Genomic DNA, 15,559 nt, shown 5'->3' on the forward strand with positions numbered 1-15,559 from the left:
GCCCTGTCAAAATCTTTTTTAAAGACTGTGTATGCAACATCTACTGGCCTACACCCATCAATCATCTTCAACGTCTCTTCCAAAATACTGTTGTTTAGCCCCATCATGGGGCATGATTTCACCCTAGTAGACCACATGTCCTAGTCACCAAATCCCTTTCCCTTTTTAGTAGAGAGGAAAAAGAAAATTTGTTCAAAGTAAAAAGCTAACCCTATCGGGTTCCATATTTCTTTTTTTTACACAATTAATTTTTAGGAATAAAATACTTATCCATTTTATATCCCACTGTAAAATAAGCAATGTTTTGAATCTGCTGAAATGATCTGGTTTTATTTGGGCATTGAACAACTTATTTTTCTCTCTAAACTTGGCACTGTTGCCTTCATTATGTAATCTCCCCCACTCGTTACAGACATTAACAGTGGCTTCGCTCAGTTCTCAGGCAGTCTTTATCTGAAACGTGTTCTGCTCCAGCATGTCGCAGGTTCATCAGCAGGGGATGCTCAAGGCCTTTGAGATGAAGGCAACATTAGTAGTGTTCCTTCCTGAAAAGGATCTCAGCCACTTTCCCTCAATCTCTTACTATTTATTTCTCTTTCTTTATGTTGGAGAGAATCCCAGTTTCCACTTAGCATAAAGCAGCCTATTCATCCTTTTATAAAGTCAGACACCAAGAAAGCACGTCGAGTTTGACATCCAGCGCCTCACATATGAGCCTCAATATATGCACACTTGATCCAAATATACACTCAGTGGTCACTTTATTATTTCCACCTGTACCCACCGAAGCGGCCACTGAGTGTATGTTCATTGTCTGCTGCTGCTGTAGCCCATTCACTTCAAGGTTTGACATGTTGTGCATTCAGAGATGCTCTCCTGCACATCACTGTTTTAAATCGTGCTTATGTGAGTTACTTCACCTTCCTGTCAGCTTGAACCAGTCTGGTCATTCTGCTCTGACTTTTTCATTAATAAGGCATTTTTGCTCACAGAACTGCCGCTCAAAGGAAGTGTTTTGTTTTTATCACCATTCTCTGTAAACTCTGGAGACTTGTGTGTGACAGTCCCAGGAGATCAGCAGTTTCTGAGATATTCAAACCACCCCGTCTGGCACCAACAATCACTCCACAGTCAGAGTCACTTAGATCACACATCTTCCCCACCCTGGTGCTTGGTCTGAACAGCAACAGACCCTCTTGACCATGCCTGCATGTTTTTATGCATTGGGTTGCTACCAGATAATTGGTCAATGAGATACGAGCAAGTCTACAAGTGTACCTAATAAAGTGGCCACCAAGTGTAATTCTAATCAGAGCACAAAAACGCAACTTAAATACTTTTCATTCACATCTGATAAATAGAGCCCCTGCTGCAGAAGTAATCCCAAAAGCTGTGTAAATTGCCGATTTAGCAAATGTATTTTTAGGGATAAGGATTGAACCACACTAATAAAGAACGAGATTAACTACTCTACTGGGACTGCAAGGGATTTTGGGAATGAGGAGGGCTGATGTGGCAAAACAAGATGTTACTCACTTTTCTTCGTTGTTGCATTTGTTGACATTGAACTTTGCCAGAATCCTAGAACCGCAGCATTTAGAATATTAGGATAAGTAAAATGCAAACAGTGAAAACTGCAGGTTACACAGAGACTGTCAGGAGTGTAGGATAGGGAGCTGTAGGCTTAGTACTTGCCGTACAGAGGCAGACAATAAGGAAAAGATAATCTCTGCTTTAATATAAATTATGGATATAAACAGAATTGTCAATGTTCATTGAGGAACATGGTAAAACTTAAGAAATCTTTGGAATCAACAATTATACACCCTTTTCAAATCTACCTGCTGATATCTAACAATTCTTTCTCTCCAGAGACATAACTAATTTACTTTTGATCCTGATGTACTGTACACCATCGACTTCATTCGTCCTCCCTGTTGACTCTGCTTTCTTTAGTGTACAATAATTCTAACCTAATCCCCTGATAAAATTCAAACTTTATGTTTTCCAGCTTTTAATCCTTTGCCAGTTCATTAAAGGTTGTAAAATTGTGGAGAGCATACTTATGGTTTCTTGGTAGACCCATCTTCTTAATAGCAGCATAATTTTGGGAAAAAAATATCATTAATTTGTCTTGAAGCTAGAGTGGTGTATTTGTTTTATTGATTTGTGGTTGGACCAATTAATAAAAATAGAAACATAGAAACATAGAAAACTTACAGCACAATACAGGCACTTTGGCCCACAAAGCTGTGCCAAACATGTCCTTATCCTAGAACTACCTAGGCTTACCCATAGCCCTTTATTTTTCTAATCTCCATGTACCTATCTAGGAATCTCTTAAAAGACCCTATCGTTTCCACCTCCACCATCGCCGCCGGCAGCCCATTCCACACACTCACCACTCTCTGTGTCAAAAAATTTACCCCTGACATCTCCTCTGTACCTACTTCTGAGCACCTTAAAAATATGCCCTCTCGTGCTAGCCATTTCATCCCTGGGAAACAGCCTCTGACTATCCACACAATCAATGCCTCTCATTACTTTGTACACCTCTGTCAGGTCACTTCTCATCCTCTGTCGCTCCAAGGAGAAAAGGCCAAGTTCACTCAACCTATTCTCATAAGGCATGCTCCCTAATCCAGGCCACATCCTTGTAAATCTCCTCTGTACCCTTTCTATGATTTCCACATCCTTCCTGCAGTGAGGTGACCAGAAATAAGCACAGTACTCCCAAGTGGGGTCTGACCAGGGTCCTATATAGCTGCAACATTACCTCATGGCTCTTAGACTCAATCCGAGAGTAGCTGAAGGCCAATGCACCGTATACCTTCTTAACCAGAGAGTCAACCTGCATAGCAGCTTTGAGTATCCTATGGACTCAGACCCCAAGATCCCTCTGATCCTCCACACTGCCAAGAGTCTTACCATTAATGCTATATTCTGCCATCATATTTGACCTACCAAAATGAACCATCTCACACTTATCTGGGTTCAACTCCATCGGCCACTTCTCCGCCCAGTTTTGCATCCTATCATCCTATCCACAACACCCCCAACCTTTGTGTCATCAGCAAATTTACTAACCGATCCCACTTTTCCTCATCCAGGTCATTTATAAATATCACAAAGAGTAGGGGTCCCAGAACAGATCCCTGAGGCCCACCACTGGTCACCGACTTACATGCAGGATATGACCCATCTATAACCATTCTTTGCCTTCTGTGGGCAAGTCAGTTCTGGATCCACAAAGCAATGTGCCCTTGGATCCCATGCCTCCTTACTTTCTCAATAAGCCTTGCATGGGGTACCTTATCAAAGGCATTGCTAAAATCCATATACACTACATCTACGGCTCTACCTTCATCAATGTGTTTAGGCACATCCTCAAAAAATTCAATCAGGCTCGTAAGGTACAACCTGCCTTTGACAGAGCTATGCTGACTATTCCTAATCATATTATGCCTCTCCAAATGTTTATAAATCCTGCCTCTCAGGATCTTCTCCATCAATTTACCAACCACTGAAGACTCACTGGTCTATAATTTCCTGGGCTATCTATACTCCCTTTCTTGAATAAGGAAACAACATCCGTAACCCTCCAATCCTTCAGAACCTCTCCCTTCCTCATTGATGATGCAAAGGTCATTGCCAGAGGCTCAGCAATCTCCTCCCTTGCTTCTCACAGTAGCCTGGGGTACATCCTGTCATGTCCCAGTGACTTATCCAACTTGATGCTTTACAAAAGATCCAGTACATCCTCTTCCTTAATACCTACATTCTCAAGCTTTTCAGTCCACTGCAAGTCATCCCTACAATCGCCAAGATCCTTTTCCGTAGTGAATACTGAAGCAAAGTATTCATTAAGCACCTCTGCAATCTCCTCCGGTTCCATACACACTTTTCCACTGTCATACTTGATTGGTCCTATTCTCTCACGTCTTATCCTCTTGCTCTTCACATTCTTATAGGGTGCCTTGGGGTTTTCCTTATTCCTGCTTGTCAAGGCCTTCTCATGGTCCCTTCTGGCTCTCCTAATTTCATTCATAAGCTCCTTCCTGCTAGCCTTATAATCATCTAGATCTCTATCATTACCTAGTGTTTTGAACTTTTCGTAAGCTCTTCTTTTCTTCTTGACTAGATTTACAACAGCCTTTGTACACTACAGTTCCTGTATCCTACCATCCTTCCCCTGTCTCATTGGAACATAATTTTGCAGAACCCCCCCCCCCCCCGCAAATATCCCCTGAACATTTGCCACATTTCTTCCGTACATTTCCCTGAGAACATCTGTTTCCAGTTTATACTTCCAATTTCCTGCCTGATAGCTTCATATTTCCCCTTACTCCAATTAAACATTTCCTTAACTTGTCTGTTCTAACCATCTCCAATGTTATGGTAATCATCCAAGATGGCGGTGTTCATCCAAGCTGGCGGCGCGACGCAGCTTTCAGCAGTCACTTTTGAGCTGATTATCTGTTATTTGTGAAGCGGGTGCTGTGCGCAATCATAATCAGATGAAAAACGGACGTGGGAGCACGGAGGAACATCTGGAAATTTCCAGGAAGACCTTCTTCGTTGCTGCTGCTGCTGTGAGGTCCAGGTCTCTGCTGGGAAGAACAGGCCCACAGTCCTCGGGGTCACATTGCCGATGGCCATTGGTTGGGGCGTCTTAAAACGCTCGGCAGAGGATGGTGCTCAGAGAAGCTGTACGGGAGGGGATGGTCGGAGGCTCGGAGGTTCGACGGACTCAGAGTCCACTGCAGTCAGAATGCTTTCAGTGTGTGCTGTGTCTGCGAGGCTGGACTCCACGGAGCTTTCATTGTGTGCTTCGTTTGCGAGGCTGAGTCGGGCGGCACTGTGGAAGACCATAGCGGGGGTATTCCCTTCTGCCGCCTGCGTGGAATGACGAGTCTGTTGGGACCCTGAGGACTTGTGGAAACTGTGGTGGCTTCTTTTGAACTTACTGTCCTTTAACATCTTTGGACTATTTTTACTGTGCCCATGGTCTGTTTTTTTTTATCAATTATGCTATTGTTTGCACTGTTGTAACTATGTGGTTTTGTTCAGGCCTTGTAGCTTTAGTTTTTGGTCTTGTTTGGTGGAATTGGAGCTCCTTTCCGGGGAACGCGCTAAGACAGTAGCGCGATATTAATAGGCAGCAGCCTCTCCGGACTCTGGATTGGGGATTGCCAAATGTTATGTGGATTTTCTGGTGTAGTCTGTTTTGTCATATGCTTTTGTGATATCATTCTGGAGGAACGTTGCCTCATTTTTTAACTGCATTGCATTTGTGGTTTCTAAGTGACAATAAACTGAATCTGAATTGTGATCACTATCTCCAAAATGCTCTCTCACTGAGAGATCTGACACTTGACCAGGTTCATTTCCCAATACCAGATCAAGTACAGCCTCTAGGCTTATCTACATACTATGTCAAGTAACCTTCCTGAACACACCTAACAAACTTCAGCCCATCTAAACCCCTCACTTTAGGGAGATGCCAAATGATATTTGGGAAATTAAAATCACCCATCATGACAACCCTGTTATTATTACACCTTTGCAGAATCTGTCTCTCTATCTATTCCTCAATGTCCCTGTTGTTATTGGGTCGTCTATAAAAAATACCCAGTAGGGTTATTGACCCCTTCCTATTCCTAACTTCCACCACAGAGACTCTGTAGACAATCCCTCCATGACTTCCTCCTTTTCTGCAGCCATGACACTAACTCTGATCAGTATGCCACACCCCCACCTCTTTTGCCTCCCTCCCTGTCCTTTCTGAAACATCTAAAGCCTGGCACTTAGTAGCCATTCCTGCCCCTGAGCCATCCAAGTCTTTGTAATGGCCACAACAATATAACTCTGAGTGCTGATCCATGCTTTAAGCTCATCTGCTTTGTTCATAATACTCCTCGCATTAAAATAGACAAATGTTCAGTTATTAAGTTACAGCTCTCAGGCTATATATTCTTTGAGTGTCCCTTGCAAAAGGTTATAAAGGGGTAGATTATTTTCTAAATGGGGAGTGAATTCAGAAATCAGAGATGCAAAGGGACTTGAGAATCCTTGTGCAGGATTCCATAAATCTTAACTTTCAGGTTAAGTCAGTATTAAGGGGGACAAATACAATGTTAGCATTCATTTAGAGAGGTGCTAGAATATATATGCAAGCATGCAATGTTGAGGGAACGAGCAGTCAAATTCCTCCAGCTTGTATGTACATGTTGATTTGACCACAGCATCTGCAGAGTACTTTGTATTTGCAATGTTGAGGCCTTCTAAGGCAATGGTCAGGCTGCATTTGGAGTTTTGTGAACAGCTCTGGGTCTCTTATCTAAGAACGGATGTGCTGACTTTGGAGAGGATCCAGAGGAGGTTCACAAGAATGATTCTAGTAATGAAAGGGTTAACACATAAGGAGCTTTTGATGGCTCTGAGCCGTACTCACTGGAATTTAGAAGAATGAGGGGGGATCTTATTGAAACCTATCTAATATTTCAAGGTGCAGAAAGGGTAAATGTGTAGAGGATGTTTCGAATAGTGCTGGAATCTAGGACTAGGAGGGACAGCTCAGAATACAAAGACATCCCTTTAGAACAGAGATGAGGAGGAATTTCTCTAGGCAGAGGGGGTCTAATTCACTGCCACAGACTGCTGTGGAGGCTAAGTCAATGGGCAAATTTAAAGTGGAAGTTGATATGTTCTTAATTAGCAAGGGTGCCAAATGTTATGGGGAGAAGGCAGGAAAATGGGGTTGCGAAGGATATTAAATGAACCATGATGGAATGGTGGAGCAGACTCGAGGGACTGAATGGCCTAATTATGCTCCTATGACTAATGGTCTTATGGTCTTATACTTTATAATCGCTTGCCCAAATGCTTAACTATAAAACTCGAGTGCCAAACATGTTGTTGGCAGCCAGCTCGCCTTCATTTGGCAAAGACTTTGCTTCCATCAGAGCTCGATGAAGGAGATGAAATGTTACAATAGCACCTCGGGCTTTTAGTATTTGTGTTGCCTCGCTTTGTATTGCAATGTGAGCAAAACATAGAGATTACAGTCAGCAGCATATAAATACATCATACCTTTGCCCTTTTAATACCAGATTTGATCTTTCTGCCTGGAGCTGTAAGTGGCAGAGGAGACCTCATTTCCCATTTGAACTTTTTGCTTTCAGTCAACTAACCCGACTATAAAAATCTTCTGTTCCTGCATTCATGTCGATAAATTTAAATTTATTTTTTTATTCATTATTAATAAGGTCTGGCAGCAAGTGATACATTGACGTAATAAACATCATCAAACGAGAAATCCAAAACTCTACCAGAATAAGATACAAGCAGAAAATATTGCAATGACTCTAGAGGCGGAATAGGAACCATCTATAAACAAGAATATGAAGTGGGTTACATCCACACTGTTAAGTGCATTCCACACTGCTACAACAAGAAGGCATGAAACTGGGATACCAATATCAATCTAAAATACATCAATTGTCTCTCTCTGGAGACTGATTTCTGTTTCAGCTAGTGTGACATTAAGGTCAGGACTAGGAAATATGTGGACTTTCAATTGCTTCATTTAGTTTGAGTCTTGGTTTGAAAGCCACACTCTGTTCTGGAGAGACACTGGAGTCATCTTAGCCAGCTCTTGTGCAGAGCAGTAAAACTTACTTCTTACTCCTTCCTTGGTGCTCAGGATCACCTGCAGCTGACTGCGTGTTACTCTCCCGGCTTGATACATCCTTTATCTCTGGTCCCCGGAAGCGCTCCAAGAATGAATCTGGTCTCTGGTCTTCATCGTGGATTTGCTGGGTGGCCCAGTTCCTCAGCACAATGATGAAATTAGTTAGCCTGGAATAAGAGAATGATACAAAATCATGAGGTGTGTAGATAGGGTAAATGCAAGCAGGCTTTTTCCGCTGAGGTTGGGTGAGACTTGAACTAGAAGCCATAGGTTAAGGGTGAAAGGTTAGGGCCAGTTCAGTTCATTGCTCCGAGACGTTTACTTGGTCTGTGAACATACGGTCTTTGCGGACTTCAGTTCAAAATGCTATTTGCTTGTTCTTATTTTTTGCATGCTTTGTATATTGAGTGTTTGATGGTCTTTTTTTAATGGGTTCTTTTGGGTTTCTTTGTTTTTTGGCTGCCTTTTAGGAGATGAATCTCAAAGTTGTACTGTGTGTACACACTTAGATAATAAATATGCTTTTAAATTTGAAAGCTGAAATATTTAAGGAGTACCTGAGAGAGAACTTCATCACTCAGAGGGTGGTGAGAGTGTGGAACGAGCTGCCAGCAGAAGTGGTGAATGCAGGTTCAATTTCAACACTTAATAGGTAGACAAATGGGAGGAGCATAGAGAGCGATGGTCCAGCTGCCAGCCGATGGAACTAAGCAGAGTAACAGTTCGGCATGAATAGATGGGATAAAGGGCCCATTTCTGTGCAGTAGTACTGTGACTTTTTAAGAACTTGAAAGGTTACAAATATATTCCCAGTGGCCACTCAGTTCTGCATTATCATTTCCCAACCACTGAGCACATCTGCATGAAACTCTGGTGTAGGAAAGCAGCATTCATCATCAGAGATCCTCACCGCCCAGGCCTGGCTTTTTTCCTGCTGCTGCCATCAGGTAAAAGGCACAAGAGCCTCAAGACTCTCACCACCAGGTTCAGGAAGAGTTATTACCCCACAACCATCAGGCTCTTGAACAAAGGGGTTAGCTACACTAACTTGTCTATCCACTGAGATGTCCTCACAATCAACGATCTCACTTTAAGGACTCTTTATTTTGTTATTTCATGTTCTCATTATTTATTGCTATCTATTTATATTTGTATTTGCACAGTTTGTTGTCTTCTGCACTCTAGTTCATCTTTCAACTATATTACTATAGTACTATAGATAAATCTATGCTATAGATTCCCTGAGTATGCCCACAGGGAAATAAATTGTAGGGTTATATATGGTGACATAAATGTACTTTGACAGTAACATTTACTTTGTACTTTGAATTCTCTGAGAGACATAAAATGTACTGGAGATCATCCATTGCTTTGGAATTCTCTCTTTTTTAAAAGCAGTGACCCTAATTCTCAACTCTCCCACAAAAACAAACATCTTCTCCACATCTCCCTCATCAAAACCCCTTCAGAATCTCATGGTTCAATCAAGACCCTTCGCACTCACTGATTACTTTAAGGATGACAGGAGATCAAATGCCAATCATAGAGAATGTTAGATATTAGGTAGATATTCTGATGCTTTGTCCAATTATCCACAGCAAAATCTTTCTACTGCACTCAAAGTACCAAACAATTCCAGACTGTGAAATTAAGCTGGGAAGAGCAATTTGTGGAAATGTCAATGATACCTGGCAAAAGCTCCGTTGCCTGTGAAAGAACTCCGCCGGGATTCATGCTGGTCTTTAGGTTCTGCAGACGTCACCGCCTGAAGCTCAGAAGACGAGTCTTCACACAACGAGTGGGTCCTTAGCAAAATACAATGAAAAGTAAAGATTATGGTTTAGGAACTCACCCACAAAACTGATGATACCTCCCTTCCCTTTCTCGATTTCTTTGTCTCCCTGGAGTCAAACTGTCAACCAACTTCTTTTATAAACCTACTGATTCCCGTGGTTATCTTGACTATAACTCTTCCCACCTTACCTCCTGTAAAAACGCTACTCCCTTTTCTCAGTTTCTTCACCTTTGCCACAGCGTTCCATTCCAGGACATGAGATTGACCATTGGTCCATGTACCATTGACGCTGCCCTCACCCGCATCTCCTACATTTCCCATCATCTCACTGTGCAATAGTGATAGAGTCCCTCTTGTCCTTACCTACCACCCCATCAGCCTCCACATCCCCTATATTATCCCTCACAACTTCCACATCTCCAAAGGGTCCCTACCACTAAACAAATCTTTAACTCCCTTTCCTGCTCCCTCCTGATTCCCTTTTCCATTCCTCTCATACCACTAATCTCCCTCTTGGCCCTTATCCCTGCAAGTGGCCCAAGTGCTATACCTGCCCATACTCCTTGTCCCTCACTTCCATTCAGGGCCCCAAATAGTCCTTCCAGGTGAGGCAACACTTCACCAGCAAATCTGCTGAATTTATTGTGTCTGATGCTCCCAACGCAGCCGTTGGTGAAACCTGTTGCAAATCCAGGGACCGCTTTGTTGAGCACCTCCACATCATCTGCCACAAGCGGGATTTCTCAGTGGCCAAATATTTTAGTTCTGATTCCCATTCTGATGGTGATGTGTCAATCCATGGCCTCCTCTTGTGCCAAGGTGAGCCCACTCTCAGAGTGGAGGAGCAACACCTTATATTCCACCTGGGTACCCTCTAACCTGATGGCATGAACACTGATTTCCTCTTCTGGAGAACAAATCCCCCCCCCCCCACCTTCCTTTATTCCTCACTCTGACCTTTCACTTCTTCTCAGCTGCCTTTTACTTCTGCCTGGGTCCCCTCCTCCTTCCCTTTCTCCTGTTGTCTGCTCTCCTCTCCTATCAGAATCCAACATCTCCAGCCCTTGACCTTTCCCACTCATCTGGCTTCACCCATCACCTTCCGGCTGGCCTCTTTCCTCTCCCCCTACCTTTTTATTCTGGCATCTTACCCTTTCCTTCTCAGCCCTGAAAAAGGGTCGACCCAAAACGTCAACTGTTTACTCTTTTCCTTAGTTGCTGCCTGACTTGCTGAGTTCCTCCCGTGCTCTGTGTGTGTTGCTTTGTATAATTGTTGGATTTTACTAAAGGCCACATCACCACAGTTCAGGTAAGTTTCTTTAAAAAAAATGCAACAGACACTGGACTGAGATGAAAATAGTCAATGAAGTGAAAATAGCTCAATGTAATCTCACACACTTTAGACACTCAAAGAAACAGCGCGAAGTAATTGATCATGGGAATTTGGGCCATACACACTGAAAAGGAAGCGTTGCTTATACAAGCATTGAAACAATTTATTTAACATCCAACAATTTAATTTACATGGAATGTGCAAGGGTTTGGAAAAGACTTACAAAGGGAAGTCTAAATGGCAGAAAGCATAATGGCCATGTTCAGTTCCATGAAAGGATGAACTAAATGGGTGAAGAGACTGCTCTTGGCATCATCATTACAGCCCTTGTAAACTGAAGAAGACATAGATCTAGTTAAACTGTTCATTGTGTAAGAGCTCAGAAAGTAAAGAACATCAATTAAAACCACAGGAAGCCAAGCAGGTCTTTAACACCCACATGTTAATAAGTGAACGGAATAATAGTTATACGTTGGAAATGATAACTCTACCACGAGCAGTCTCAAGCCTGGCTGCGAAAGAAGGAGGGTTGGGCATGGGTCTAGCAACCCCATCACATAAAAAGCCTGATCTACAGAAACACCAAGCTCCAAACACCATATTCCTGGGAGAGGAATGATCTTTGAAGACGGGCTGCACCTGGGGAATGACTTGAAGGACTGGCCCAAGACAGAGTATCCTGGCAAGCTGCCGTCAGCGGCCTATCCTGACGTTGGGTGCAAGGTTGTTACTACGACGCCACTCAGCTAGCTGGTTTATCTCACAACTGTATGCCTTCTCATCACCATCTGAAATTCTGCCAACAATAGTTGTGTCGTCAGAAAGTTTATAAATTACATTTGAGCTGTGCTTAGCCACACAGTCATGGGTGTACAGAGTAGAACAGTGGGCTAAGCGAATATCCCTGAGGTGCGCCAGTGTTGATCATCAGTGAGGTAGAGCTGTTATGAGGGGTGACCTTATTGAAAACTATTGAGTGGTGAAAGGCCTTGATAGGGTTGATGTGGAGAGGATGCCCCCTATGGTGGGAGAGTCTAAGACCAGAGGACACAGCCTTAGAGTTGAGGGCATCCTTTTAGAACAGAGATGAGGAGGTATTTCCTTAGTCAGAGAGTGGTGAATCTGTGGAATTCTTTGCCACAGGCAGCTGTGAAGGCCAAGTCTTTATGTATATTTAAGGCAGAGGTTGATAGATTCTTGATTGGTCAGGGCAGGAGCAATACAGGGAGAAGGCAGGAGATTGGGGCATAAAGGAAAATTGGATCAGCCATGATGGTGGCTGAGCAAACTCAGTGGGCTAAATGGCCTAATTCTGCTCCTATATCTTATGGTCTTGTGGTCGGATGGTTATTTCCAATCCGCACAGATTTAGCTCTGATGGTTAGGAAATTGAGGATCTATTTGCAGAGGGAGGTACATAGGCCTACGTTTTGGAGCTTTTCAATCAGAACTGTAGAAATGATCACCATGTTTGGTGGCAATAAATCCAGGTACCAGAAACTCTTCCTCCACAGATATTCAACAAGACTTGCATCACAGTGGAGTAGGAGAAGCTAAAGATGGTGCCAGAGGTTTCTGCAGATCTGGGAGACTTTTTCAAGTTCCTCCATGAAACAGCTTAAATCTCCTGTAAATGTAAATCTGTTTTTACATTGTCAAGGTGGCTGGGGTCCAGTTGGAGTCCATGATCAACAGCTGCGCTCAAACTAGGTTCTTCACCAACGGTGGGCTTTGCTCTTCAGAACTCACCAAGCAACTGGTGTTTTGGGATCTCTAGAGTGGCTTAGAAGATGTGCACCTTCAGGGTGCGGCCTTGTGTGGCCCTGTGAACAAAATGATTTCTTGCCAATGTCGCTGACTGAAGCATCATGGGAGATCAAAACATCGAGACAAGCAGGCGCAGCTGTGAGAGGCCTCTGCACTCGAGCGATTGCTCTTTCTCGCTCCCCTCTCTCTCAATGGTGAGAAAGGGTTTGACTCTCGAGTCAGGGGAACTTGAAATAAGCGACGCTGCAGGCTGTAACATTGAAATGATGAGCTGTTGGCCTCTCCTCTGGCTGTGGCAGAAGCGATATCTCTCTCCCCCTTGTTGGTGACAGAGAGGCCTGTTGAGATCTTGAAGTGTAAGGATGGGCAGTAGATTTTGATGGTCTATAGATCATGATCTTTGAGGGCTTGCTTTTGCTTGCATGGAGGGTGGTGGGGGGAGGCTGATGCTTCGGTTTGAACAGGAGAGAGGGGAGGGGGAGAGATGATTTCTTGCTGCTTGTGCATGGGAGGGTGGAGGGGAGGCTTTTTTTGTCATTCATTCTTTGGGTTTCTTTTTTTCTGTTTTGTGGATGTCTGGGAAGAGCAAGGATTTCTGGTTGTATACTGTATACATTCTCTGACATTAAATTCAACCACTGAACACCAACCACAACTGCACAGAATAGGAGACTAAGGCTTGTGGTTGCCTGCATGTTTCTAAAAGGATTCCTACTTCCAACCTCCCTGGTTGAAATGCAATCTGAAACCAACACAATAATGGCTGGTTAATTTAGTAACAGTCACATTACTAAAGCACAGAGCTGCACATACAGTCATATGATTGAAGAAATCATTGCGTGTCTTTCCTAGAAGAGCTGAAAATAGCTACCATATTTCTCCTAAAGCAATTACAAACATCTTGCTGCAGTCTCATAGTTTCCAAGTGTTCATTCATTTAGTAATGCGGTAGGAATTCATACTGCTTTGGCCAAAGGAATTTCGCAGAAATGTTATTGCATAATTAACCCTGAGCACGGCGCTGAGAAGTTACATTTCGGACTGTCTAAAGAAGGAGATCATATCGGTGGGATACATTGAGTACAGGCTGTATAGGCTGTTAGCAGGAAATTTCCCTTCCATGTGTAGCAGGAATAAACTGAACAACAGTGGTCCAAAAGGATTTCTATACCTGCTGCTGCCATTTTCTATCCTTTCCAGATCTTCATCGTTGTTTCTGACCGAGAGTCTGTGAAGGGCTGGATACGACCGCTGTGTGCTGACTGTAGCCATGTCTGACAGATCCTGTTGCACAAGTTTAATCGGTACCTGGTAAAGAGATTAATGTTTTAAAAAAACTTAAAGCAAAGAAGACAATTTCAGTTTTTTTTAAAAGATATTAAATGGATCCTCTGCCTCAGGCAGCTGTGGAACCAGAGACCAACAATGATTTCAGGATGTAATGGGGTAGGCCTTTGAGGGGTTGTTGTCAAAAGCAGGAGTATGGGACCAACTGTATTCCCAGCAGGAATGCAAATGTTTTCAATAAACCTAATGGCCTCCTTCAGTGTCCTAATGACTTCATAAATCTGGCAAAATAATAATTAAAGAACATAAAAGCTTAATAAAGTAACTTTTCAATAAAATGGCCCTATTGGTGAACACTCGCAACAGGATATCCAGAGCTTGAAGACACAAAATCTGACATTTAACCAATGCAGGTTCCAAATGACAGACTTATTTATGTAACTCATTAGCAATAGTCCAACAGAAAGGCTAAAATGATGTGGGAGCAGATCTTCCAATTGTCTACCAGCAGCTACTCCAGTGAGCTGTTCCTATTTGAAGATAAACAATCTGACACGGTTCCATTTGACTTATGTTTCGACTAGCCACGTGTTAATCTACAAGGGTTTCCAATGCAGCGCCCCAGTGCAACTCTGCTGTTCTTACGTGGAGGCAGCCTCCTCTGACAATGATCCAGGCAGTCAGCACAACTGCAGATTGGGTTTAGCTGCAGGCGCATTTGAAATCCTGTCCATCTTATCTACTATTGCAGGCTGAGATCCGATGGTGCCGGAGCGCGATGACTCACTGCAAGCAGTGTTCTGCAGATCTATTCACTCCTTTTATTATAAATGTTCTACTCCTTTAAATCTAAATTCTAAGACTCACAATGTTCTTTTGTCTGCCTGCACTACACATTTTCTGTAACTGTAGCACAATTTTCTGCACTCGGTTAGTGCTCATCCCTAGTACTACCTTGATGTACTGATGTAATAAAATTATCAAAAACGGATGGGCAGCAAAACAAAGATTTTCACTGTACCTCAGTACATGTGACAATAATCAACCAATTTATTACAGCTCCTTGCTGTATGATTTCCAAAGCTCAATAATGGAATATCTTGGCCTAAGCCATTAGACATAGAAGCAGATTTAGATCATTTTGCCCATCAAGCCTGCTCTGCCCTTTCATCATGGCTGGTTTATTATCCCTCTCAACCCCACTCTTCTGCCTTCACCCCATAACCTTTGATGCTCTGATTAATCATGAACTTTTCAACCTCTGCCTTAAATCCACCCAATGACTTGGCCCGCACAGCCACCTGCTGCAATGAATCCCACAGATTCACCTTCCTTTGGCGAAAGAAATTTTTCCTCATCTCTGTTCTAAATGGATGGCCCTCTATTCTGACACTGTGCCCTCTGGTCCTAGACCTCCCCCACCCTCTACCATAAGAAACATCCTTTCCACATTCGCCTTTCAATATTCAAAGGGTTTTAATGAGAATCCCCCCACTCATTCCTCTAAACATCAACGAGCTTTATCCATCCAATTTCTAAATGGCTATTGAACCCATGAACACTACCTCACTTTTTTTTATTATTTTCTGTTTTTGCACTAATATTCTTAACTATTTAATAAATATATGTAGCCAATTTCAGCCTGGAGCTTCCCTGGGGCCACAATCAGGGGATGGCACCAGTC

The 15,559-nt window shown here is 43.0% G+C and overlaps 1 protein-coding gene across 2 annotated transcripts in view; it reads right to left on the reverse strand.

The window, feature by feature from the left end:
- Positions 1-15,559, reverse strand: part of cnga3a (cyclic nucleotide gated channel subunit alpha 3a) — a 64,178-nt gene that overhangs the window by 31,343 nt on the left and 17,276 nt on the right. For both annotated transcript variants that reach the window (XM_059963857.1, XM_059963858.1), the window contains 3 exons: positions 13,760-13,896; positions 9,382-9,498; positions 7,681-7,860 (listed from right to left, as the gene is read on the reverse strand). In XM_059963857.1, the coding sequence (XP_059819840.1) occupies positions 7,681-7,860; positions 9,382-9,498; positions 13,760-13,860 (398 nt within the window). In that variant the 5' untranslated portion in view covers positions 13,861-13,896. The remainder of the gene's footprint in view (positions 1-7,680; positions 7,861-9,381; positions 9,499-13,759; positions 13,897-15,559) is intronic.

The sequence above is a fragment of the Hypanus sabinus genome, chromosome 3 (genome assembly GCF_030144855.1).
Source record: "Hypanus sabinus isolate sHypSab1 chromosome 3, sHypSab1.hap1, whole genome shotgun sequence".
NCBI classification, from domain to species: Eukaryota; Metazoa; Chordata; class Chondrichthyes; order Myliobatiformes; family Dasyatidae; genus Hypanus; species Hypanus sabinus.